This window comes from Solea senegalensis, linkage group LG10 (assembly GCF_019176455.1).
Source record: "Solea senegalensis isolate Sse05_10M linkage group LG10, IFAPA_SoseM_1, whole genome shotgun sequence".
In the NCBI taxonomy this organism is placed as follows: domain Eukaryota; kingdom Metazoa; phylum Chordata; class Actinopteri; order Pleuronectiformes; family Soleidae; genus Solea; species Solea senegalensis.
In genome coordinates this window covers 20,772,442-20,783,695 of record NC_058030.1, presented here as the reverse complement: position 1 = coordinate 20,783,695, position 11,254 = coordinate 20,772,442, and the positions used below count along the sequence as shown (strand labels likewise).

At 39.3% G+C, this 11,254-nt stretch overlaps 2 protein-coding genes across 2 annotated transcripts; both read right to left on the bottom strand.

The window, feature by feature from the left end:
* Window positions 1-1,456: 1,456 nt before the first annotated feature.
* Window positions 1,457-6,487, bottom strand: armc10 (armadillo repeat containing 10). The gene is made up of 6 exons (XM_044036610.1): window positions 6,129-6,487; window positions 4,945-5,090; window positions 4,659-4,793; window positions 4,392-4,568; window positions 4,127-4,198; window positions 1,457-4,033 (listed from the first exon to the last, which is right to left on the bottom strand). The coding sequence occupies exons 1-6, from the start codon at window positions 6,394-6,396 to the stop codon at window positions 3,782-3,784; spliced, it is 1,050 nt and encodes a 349-aa protein (XP_043892545.1). The 5' UTR covers window positions 6,397-6,487; the 3' UTR covers window positions 1,457-3,781.
* Window positions 6,488-8,021: 1,534 nt separating this feature from the next.
* On the bottom strand, window positions 8,022-10,722 carry LOC122776193. Its single transcript, XM_044036603.1, has 2 exons — window positions 10,701-10,722; window positions 8,022-10,311 (listed from the first exon to the last, which is right to left on the bottom strand). The coding sequence occupies exon 2, from the start codon at window positions 10,205-10,207 to the stop codon at window positions 8,066-8,068; it is 2,142 nt and encodes a 713-aa protein (XP_043892538.1). The 5' UTR covers window positions 10,208-10,311; window positions 10,701-10,722; the 3' UTR covers window positions 8,022-8,065.
* Between the last annotated feature and the right edge of the window lie 532 nt (window positions 10,723-11,254).

Genomic DNA, 11,254 nt, shown 5'->3' with positions numbered 1-11,254 from the left:
CACTTACCCTGACATGTCAGGAAACTATGGTGGCCTTATCACAAAGGATGTTATACCTATTCCTCTTTTGGTGCTTTTCCACTACATGGTCCCAGCACAACTTGCCTTGCTTTTCCACTAGCATATTACCTGGTGTATTTAGCGACAGCACTGCTAAAAGCCGGCTATCGCGAGCCTCATCACAAACCCTGTCGCTGTACCGTGCCGAGGCGAGGCTGGACCATGAAGTGGAAAAGCGGCATTTAATTGTCATTTTGGCTGGTTTGTCTGTTCAAGCTGCTGTAGAATCATGACAGTGAAACATGGTGGAATCTGTCAAACAAGGCCCTTGCCTAAAGTACAACTAAACTGCCATTAATATCAGAATAGAGAAGTCGGAAGTGGGAGTAACATCACCAGTTGAGAAGTCAGAAAAAACATGGACAAAAAGCTAGCTCAGGCTAGCCATTGTTAGCAATGCCAGTCGATCACAATGTTCTCCACAGTATTTCACACAGGGTTTATATACAGTATTTGAATAAACTACTGACTGACTTAATGTGAAACAGAAGTACAATTAAAAGTAAAAGTAGCAATTAGTGTTTTTACTACTGACCGAGTGACAGCCGTCGTGAAGAGGTGTTCCAGTTGAAGGAGTACCCTCTGAACTTGGAAATTCCTCCTTCCAACTACAACTGGAATGCATTTCTACTCTAAACCAAAAAGAAAGTTAATTTTTAAAGCAATTATACATTTAAACATACATATAGATAGTTTAGGTAATTTCAAATCTTATTACTGGCTTTTAAATTTGTGTTGTTTCTCAACAAATAGAAAAAAGATAAAGGGAGATGAAAAAGAAAAGTTACAGTATTTTTTTTACATTTTAATACTAGTGGAGAACTCTGCCAACACTGGACACTTTCCTAGTGTCAATCAAAAGGTGATATGTATCCAAATCACTATCTATCACTATATATATATATATATATATATATATATATATATATATATATACATATATATACATATACATACATATACATACAGTATACGTATATACTCTTTATTTCCCTTTTCTATGGTGCCACATTTTTACAGCCCGTCATCTCCTCCTCATGCTGGTCACCAAGATGACAATGTGCCAATCCCAGAATTTGGGAGTGGAGAGAATGGAATGGCCTGCCTGCATTCCTGACCTCAACCCCATGGAATACTTGTGGGATCAGCTTGCTGTGGGTAATGTAGGACTCTGTGTTACTTGAGACTGACCCATACTAGAGTTATGTACTTCTCAAGTTCATAACCAGGAGCGTTGATGTGAAGACATTTTGGTCACAGAGATTCATAGACATGCAGCAGTGAGTAACTCAACTATACAGACGCAGAGAACCACAAACTCATGTTCTGTGTGTTTAGGTTACAGTATCAGCTGCTTTTAGAATAAGAAGAGAGTAAACAGAAAGAAAGAAAGAGGTGGACTTTCACAAGTCTTTATTGAACCATTCAAACACACAAACATTTTTTTTTTATTTTATAGGCAAAATACTGACTATCTTCAGTAAATAAATAAGATCTAGTTCACAAGTAAACCTACTGTATCTGCTCTGGTAAACCCTATTGCCTGAGACATATGTAGGATTTAGATTAAATTAAGTCAGTATCCAAACATGTAAAGTGTGCAGCATTTCTTAACACCTGGTCTGACTCATGCTATAAAATCCTTGCATTAAAAACCATATTCTGGCATTATCTTTACCTCATTCTTCATGCATGTTGGGGGGTGGATGGACCTACACCTTCTTTTCTGTAAATGCAAGTGAGTAGATTGCAGGTTTCACAGCTTCTATCCTGTTGGGAATCTGTCTTATTACAGTGACAATGCCTGTGTACATACAGTAACTCAGTCACATTTGTCATTCCACAAACACGATTTTATGCATAAAACATTTTTAACAAAGAGCTTTTGTCCAAGGTCAACCACTCCTCTGTTTATTTTTAAGTCAAATGTGTCCGTATAACAATGGTAGAAGTTCAGACATCCTTTTTCCACTATGTGACTTCCTCCAGGTCCTCCCTGGAGGATTTGCAGGTAATTGTGAGCCAGATGAGACATTCAATAACACCAGTGCATCCCAGTTCAGGCAGCTGTGGATGGCCTTACCCAACACTGGTTTCAATAACAAGCACCATGATCAACTCAGGTAACATTTACAACATGGGAAAGGCAGTTGGTGTTTCTCAAAGTCAAGGATCCTTCAAAGTCATGTACTACAGAGACAGTCTCAGCATTCTGGAAAGGACTGGATCCTACTTTATGCATTCACATGTGCAGAGGTCCACTAGGTTCCATGTGCATTAATTTAATGATCCCCTCATTTCCACGGTATTTGCATGCTTCCTGTGGCACACTTTCCAGTCATTTGTGGTGCAGTATTGTTTTGGTCAAAAGAGACAATGAAGAAGAGAATCTGCAATACCCATGGCTCAAAGAATACAAGCACATACAAAGGAGGAATTTTCTGGTGAGACATCAAGAGATTCCGTGCACATGTGCACAAAGCCAGACTGTCAGGAACCCTCTTTTTTTCATAAACAGAACCGTGAGCATATGAAAAGTATGACCCAGGTCTTAAAGGAACAATGTAGCAAGTGTGTGTCATTACATCATCAAGAAGGTCCCACCTTCAGTGGTTCAAATTAAATAAATGCCATACAGGGGGTAAATAGATAACGGTGGTGCTACACCAAAAACTTGTAAAAAAAGGAGAAATGTATATGCTACAGTAGCAAAAATGTTTAAATGCCTAATAAAACATTAATGTACTAAGGATTATGGCTGCTCTGAGGATACACAACATGCATCCTTCTCTATGTGAAGGACTCAGTCCATAAGAATCTGCAGTATCTTGTAATCTTGTAAATTGGAACAGTCATTCAGCAGGGTGTGATAATGCAGCGTCTTTCAAATTCAGCCGAGGATCCAACCCTGACTTTGAGAAACACCAAGAGTTTCAGTAGAGAAAGTTAGGCTATCCCCACTGTAGCTTTACCTCGCTTTGGTTCTCCTATAATCATGATTCAGCTTCTCAAATCAAATACACGGACAAAAAAGATCTTGTTTTCATTGAAAAGACTACTTAAATACAACTTAGTGACATAATAATATAAATGGCTGGAGCTGCAGTGTCACTGGTGTCTTTGAGGCATGCTGAGGATTGCAAACAAGAAACCCTCCCTGCTTCCCAGTGTCTCTCTGTACCACAGCTGGTAATATATTGGGTCAACATTGCACAGATTACATACATTCTCTAGAAAACATTTGGCAGTGCAATTGGGTTCAGAAATTTCACCTGGAAAATATCTTTAGAGAAAGAATGCAAGGTTCTCAGAAGGAAGGGCACTGTGGATCTTTGAAGGAAAATAGTCATTTGAGTAAAACTCTTGGCAGAAGCAGAAAAACAGGGAGAGGTAGCCTGTTTTTTTACACTCTATTGAATGTTTTCTTCCCTGCTTCCTGTTCACTCACAGCTCATCAATTAATTAATGTGCATGTAACTGTATATTGGGCAAAAGTGGCTGGTGAGGTGAAGCAGTAGACCATTTAGATTTGTGTGGTAGTAATATTGATCTGTGGAAAACTGTAGTTAGAGTGTGGGAGCGTAAGATGAGAATCCACAGCCTGATTTTTATGTAAGCAGATTTATAATTGAACTTTTAGGAGGCTATGGGTTAATGGCTTTGGCAAAATGTGTGGATGCAAAAGCTGTGCATGACAGACAGGGCAGACAGACAGAGAGGACTATGTTAAGATACGAGCCACCTGGGCCTGAATCTCCCCATCTGGGTGTGAAAGCAGCTGGACCAGTCTGCTGTGGAGCTGGGAGGATTCATCCAACATGACCCGGAAGAGGCAATCCTGCTTTCTCCTCAGTTCATGTGCCACCTGGTCCGAGGGCCTCCAGGCCTTTAAGTTTCCTGCAAATGTCAGCAGTCGCAAAAGCACGGGGGGAGCGGTTCGTGTGTCGAACAGCAGCACAACAGAGGCTGGAGCCTGGGGGCAAAAAGCACATAGAAAAAGATCACATTAATTTATACAGTATCACAACAGTCTTCAAAGACAGCATTTTTATTACTTCAACCTTACCTGAGCTTGAACAATATCATCCATTATATCTGGATTAGAAGACAAATTCACAAGGACCCTCAAAGCCTGAACCTGAAACAAACAAAACAGTTCACATATGTTTTACAATAAACAACAATTCTGCTCTAAACTGGCTTTCACTTGCAGCTTTGTCTCTTTATCACAGAGACATATAAATTGTATCGTATTGTGATTTAGGAATTTAACTTTTTTTTTTTACAGTATTCAAGATTCCAAATAAAGGTCACCAGGAAAAGTTACGCACCTGTAATGCTTCGCTGCTCACGACCAATAGAGACAGTAAAAGTGTAACCGATTCCTTGAGCAGGTGTTGATGTTTGTCTGTGACTGAAAGGTTTGTCAGTAGCCTGAGAGCAGCCAGCTGAAGGTCAGAATTCACTGGTGACATTTCAATTAGTTCCAGCACTTGAGACACATAAACCTATAAGGCAAGATTGAAAAATGACATAAATATAGTGTATAAATAATGTTAAAGACTATATTATAATTGTAGCACAGAATGACAACAAACCTTTATTTGCTCCTGGTTTTGTATATTCATACACAGATTATTTAAAGCGTTCAGAGTCTGCACTCGAACTTCTGCCACAGGATCAGAGAGGTAACCAGCAATGATGTGAATCCCTTCAAATTCCCGGATTAGATTCTGGAGAACAGGTGATTAAAACAAGACCTCAGTGAGCAATAACTGACAAAAAAAACTACATGAATTTCACAGTATTTGAAAACAGACTCTTGGAAATAAAGCAGCCAGAAGTAACCTCTTTTGCAGAGGGTTATGGAGAAACAAACTCTACCTGATTCACTGTGAAGGCAGCAGCATTTCCTAAAGTAAGTAGAATCTGACATCTTTCAGATTGATTATTGCTGGTCTGCAGACAAGACAACAGCATTTTCAGATGCTGTGGCTCCAGGTTACCAGGAGACTGATGGATGATGTCGCCTGTGATAAAAAAAAACATATTTATTATCATGAGACATTCAATGGGCTTACGGTAAGTGTCAGGAAATGTGTGAGCTAATGCATCAATAACACCTTTATGAATAAACTCTCATTTTAAAATATTAATTCTTTTCATTCTCTGTCTGGAATGAGCCCACCAGACCTCTCCAGTCATCAGATGTTGGTCCTTCTGTTGCAAGAATCAGAACTAGGCACAGAGAAGCAGCCTTTCTTATTATTATTTATAAGAGATTTCCTGAAAAAGTGAGGCTTGCTTTCACTTTAGACTATTTTAAATGAAAAACATTTTTTGTTTTGTTTGGCAGAGCTTTTAAGAATGAGCAACACTCATCTTCAATTACCTGTATCCTTTTATCTTTGTGCCATGTGCTGTGGAAACTACCATTATTAATGCTATGTTTTAATAGTTTTCCTGTAAAGCACTTTGGATTTCTCAGTGTATGAAATGTGCAATACAAATAAAACCTATTTGCTGTAATATTGATGTACTGTATAAAATGCCTAGCCAAGTTTTGGGATGCTTAACGTCAGGATATTTGATGGGCTGCTGTAGAAACATGGCAGTGCCAGATATCTGTTTCCCTAAAGCAATACCCTTGTCTAAGGTACATAAGGCTATTAAAACTATGTGACTTTTCTTTTACACAAGCATGCTTATGGGTGGTATAGTCACTTTCTTTGCAAACTTTGCCAACAAATCCTGAACAATAGTGATCTGTTAAATATGAATGAGCATCAGTTCATTATCTCACAGGTCTGTTAAAAGAAACGGCAGTCACACAAAAAATGCTGTAAGCATCTTAATATTATATCACATGGAAGTGGGCTCTAATGAGTAATCTTTGTCACCAATGTCAGGACTGTCATTTTCTAAACAGCAAACTGTCTCAAAACACATCTCAGAAAGCCAATAAAAGGGTTAGGCATGTTATAATTCATACAAATTAATAATGCTAGACATATGGTGGGGGTATAGTCTAGTATTATAATTATTATAACTAGTTTATAATTATTTACCTGATGCAACATGCGCAGGTCGTGGACAGACAACATCCAGTCCAGACACTTTAGCCAACAGGCTCCCCGGCTTCAGAGCAGTGTCACTGGGCTGACTGCTCGTCCTGACAGCACCACTGTCACTCTCTTTCACGCTCTTCTTGTTCCTTTTGAAGCTCCCCCCGCTAATCAGTTTGTAAATCCCATAGGAGGCTCCAGCTCCAGCGACTATTCCCAGCAACGCCTTCATGTTGCTGAGCCTAGGAATTACACTTCCATCATCGCCCATGCTGGGGCTAACTATCTAGCTGAGCTATGCTAACAGCAAGCTAAAGATGCTCCGGAGAGTTTGGAGTAAACTCTGTTAGCTTGTCCGCTCCGAAAACGGGAGAAGTTTGCTGACAAGCTGCTCACCCAGCGCGAGCCACAGTTGTCAACAATGATGTGTTCAGTGTTTCTGGGCGGCTCGGGTTGGCCGACCAAATCTATCCCGGAGTGACTGACTACGCACAAGACTATTTTTTTATGTAATTATTTTTATGTGGACATTTTTCTTGACTACAAGTCCAGATTCTTACCTGTTATGTCTCAGAAACCTGACGGCCATTTATCGAAGACGTCTTTTTTCCTATTAGGGACATGATTATCTTCAGGATGTATTGTGACTTTCCTAAGATGAACACATAGTGGCTCACTTTGTCAACTTTTACTTCAGGAGGACAAAGTCAAGGTTTGCTGCCAAATAAAGATAAACAACATATTTATCCATGGCTGCATCCCATCTCTGACCTAACACTGTGCTTTAGTGATTTAATGATTTTTCTTTCCTTTTTTAAAAGGAAAACTATTGTTGATGCTATCTAAGCATTACCAATCAGAGGAATGAACTTTAGAAAGTTAAAATATATATTTTATATTATAATAATTTTATATTTTCTTGAAATCAGACTTTTCAAACTATTAATAAGTGATTGTTTTACATCACTTACATCTAAAACACCTTTTGTGAAACATCACTAAAGCCTCTTAAATGTGTTACTTTCTCTTCCTGAACCAGTGCTCTTTAACTAGTATACATGTTCTTCTAACAGTGAACCACAATGATCATTTCAAATCAATCTGCAAATGTTTGAATTTAACAAGGTTCACTTCATTCATTTAACCAAAATCTAATTTCCTGATATAGCAATGATAATATCTGGATAAAGTTGAATATGATGAAATACCACTTTTTCTGTTCAAAGAAATGTGAGAGAAAAACTGCTTTGGGAAGGCATATTTGTTCTCAAGCTCAAGAAACATACTCGTGTTTGACTATTTCTCTCCTTTTATTCAGAAGCACCATGTTCATACGTGTGGAAAAATGCACAGGAACAAATGTTACCCTAAAGAGAGATGCAACAATGAAATAAATAATATTATATCATGTTAAACCAGGACCAACACTACAGGCAATTTCTCAAAAATATCAAACCTTTCACCTGTCATACACTGATGTTGATTGTCGTTGGCATTTTTTGTGACAGTTAATGTAGTTAAGCCTTGAACTGTTGACAAAATTTTCCACATCTGACACAATCAAAATGTGAAAAAGAGAAGATGGAATATGACAAATGTGATGCTTCTCCCACTTGAAGATGGAAAACAATCCTGTTGAAAAGGAGAAAGAAAAAGTAATTATGAGGTTTGAGAATTAAACATCAAATACTCCTGCTTGTCTACAATTTGACCCTTAATGATAAGATCAATCACTTAGCCACAATATTCACGCTGCTTATCTTTAAAGAAGTAGTTCTCACATTCATACAGTTTTAAAATCTGAATGTAGATTATATTCTGTCTACTGTATAATAAAACACAATATATCTTGCTCTAAATTACAATTACATTGTACTTGTATAATTTTATCTTTCTCATTCAACTGAACTGTTGATTCTTTATCGTTCTTCACCTCTTTTTCATCTCAGGTGAGGTTTCCATCGGTGTTCAGCAGCGTTGACCTCAGCGTGCTGGTATGGTGTGTAACGAGTCTTTGACGAAGACACTTTGCCTCTTATGTAGCCATTTCTGGACTGGATAATATATTTTTGAGGCAGACGCTTTTGTGCATTGCTACCATTCCTCCAAGAGACAGCAGGCAGAGTTGAAACCGACCCTTTGGAAGTCAAACTTGGTTTAAAGAGGCGATGGACCCTGTTGCCATGTTCTCCGTTCACACTGGCTGGAAGCTCCTGTAATTTGGTCGGTTGCATGAAGGAATGCGGAGGGCCGCGTTTTTGTAGATAAGAAAACAAGCCCTGAAGGTTTCTGACACCACTGGGAAATCTTTTAGAGTTCACATCCCTGGACATGACCTCATTCTCAAATTCCCTTGAAAATGGTTTCTTTGGTTCTGAGGTTGGGGGAAAGTTAATTGGAGATGTTACATCAACATCACTGACCCGAGATGAAATCCCACTCAAAGTTGAATCTAAGCCATAAGTGGTGGGAATGGATATTAAGTCATTCATTTGCTTTGGGTCCTGGACGACAGAGCCTCCATTCTGCTCCGACTGGTCAGATTTCTCATCTCTTGCCTGACCAGAGACAATGGACGGACTGGAAACAGTGACTCTCTGGTTTCTGAGATTGCTGACCAGTCTCTCTGAGTCCGGAGAAAAGCTGGGAGGTTTCACAGTAAAGTGCAGGTATGATTTGATTGGCTGCTTTCTGCTAAAAACATGATGCTGGGGGTCATGTGACCTACTTGTTTCAACACGCGTGTGACCACTGCTACTCTGAGGTGACCAGTCAGAGTTTGAAAAAACTGAGCCAGTAGATGTAGGTAAGATGGTCGGGGTGGAGTTTATATCCTTTGATTCCTTGCCAACAGTGGGTTGATGTGTCTGAACTGATCTTTCTCTGTGTTTGGATGCATTTACTGGGATGTAGAATTGAGTTTTAGGCGCTTCAACAAATATACTTTTACCATATGAAGTCAAAGACCAGGGCTGTTGTGGATACAGGAGATTAGCTACAGTCACTCTGTGTGGCTCAGTGGGTTGATGTGTCGGAGGAGACTGGGTTTGGACGGGTCTTTCCCTGTGTTTGGACACATTAGATGGCATGTAGAGTTGAGTTCTTGGTGGACTAACAAATATGCTTTTACCGTATGAAGTCAACGGTGGGGGTTCTTGTGGATACAGGAGATTAGTCACTCTGCGCGGCTCTTCTCTTTGGTTACCAAGTTCAAAGTGGATTATTTTCTCAGAGGTCAGAGGTTTTATACTGGATTTCCTACTTTTGACAGGAGAGGAAGTCACATGGTTACTAGTTAAATAAATCCCTCCTAACAAAGAGCCAGCAGGTTTTTGTACAGGAAAGTTGTAGCTTGTTGACTCAACATCTTCATGTTGCTCATCAGGAATACTTGCGAAATTATTATGGTTTTCCTGAGAAACATCACTTCCATATTCACCTAAACCATATGCTCTGGCTTCTGTATTATAGTAGACAGCAGAGCCCGGCCCAGAGTCCTGGACATCATTGTGAGAAATCAGACTTGCTGTGTGGTCAACTGGATCAAAAAGAGAGAGGCTTTCAGCTTGGTAGTTGGCGTCTGGTTCACTCTTTTCCATCATCGACTCACTCCAAACTTCATTTTCACTGTCGTCATCATGGACAGATCCTTCTTTTACAGAATTAGACATAGAAGACTCTCCGTCAATGTTTTGAGCACCATAAATAAACTCGTTTTTCATGGTTTCTCGAGCAGTTTGAAAATATCCACCCAAGTCACTTCCTGGTGTCAAGAAGGAGCTCTTCACTGTATCTATAAACTGTCTGAAATCATTGATAGTTGGGAAACTGATGCCCTCCACAGTTGTCTCTGGTGTGTGCTCCTTTAATAAAACACCAAAGGGATGTTGATGACCAGCACTCATGTTTTCATATTTCTGCACAGAACGAGTAGAGGGGGTCACCAATGATTCCTCTGGCTCCTGACCTGGTTCTGGTCCGTGTTGCTCCATCAATTCATCAAAGCCAGTAACTGAGCCAATATGGTTCCCATTGTCCTGGACAGGTTCTTCCTGATGGGAAACAAAGTTCTGGTGCCACATAGCCTGTGTTTTATCCTCCTCTGTGTTCAGAAAATCTCCAGAATGAAATTGGTTTGAGGCTTGTGTGTTCTCACTGAGATAGTAGCCATGTGCAATATTATGACCTAAAATTAGAAATAAACATTATTTTGAATTCATATGGTTGAATACAGCAGAGCATATGTTTTACTGTTGTTTATTTAGGGAAACTGAGTGAGAACTGAGCTCTCTCTCTCTCTCTACACCAACGTACTGATTTTGCATTCAAACAGGATGATACAAAACAAGTCAATTAAACAAACACAGGGCAGCCAAGACTAATGATAAACTTGAATAAAACAATGCCAAATAAGTCTAGAGTGCAGGATAAGAATTTAAGTGATAAAAGATCAAAGGATACAAATGAAGTCAACATTTGCAATGTTCAAAATGCAACTCTCTCTGGTTCCACTTTGCTGCATTTATTTAATGCTAAACACTGAAAGTTAATAATATTAATAAAATAAATCCATACCTTTCTGAGGAGGAAAGGAAATGCATCCCCAAAACAGCAAAACACACGGCCAAGAAACCCTGAAAACCATCAAGATTTATTTTTTTTAAAGTAGCACAGGCCAAATTCTGCCAAACATACACACTTGCATGTTATTTACCCAGATGGAAGATCCATGGCAGTGAGTTTAATTTATCCACCTGCAGCAGCAGCAGCAGCAGCAGACTGTATATTAAAAATGACCAGGTCAGGAACAATCAGTTACTCTCTTTCCTGTCCTCCAGTTTGACAGCAGGGGATGACAGGGACAGTGTGAGGAAGGACACAAATCATTCCAGATTGTGACTGCACTCATTGCAGTGAAGTGATTACTCACAGCTGGTGCTGTGTGAAAGTCTAATTAGAGGAGTGAAGGTGGAGCTCATTTTCTTTTTCCAAAGGACTCCATAGTGAAGGCCTAAATATCACTAAAAGCATGAATGGCTGAGTCAGAAAAAGACATATGCCACACTTTAATGATAAGACATTAAGTTTGATAATACTTTTTACAGGTTGCATTCAGTTATTTTCAAATA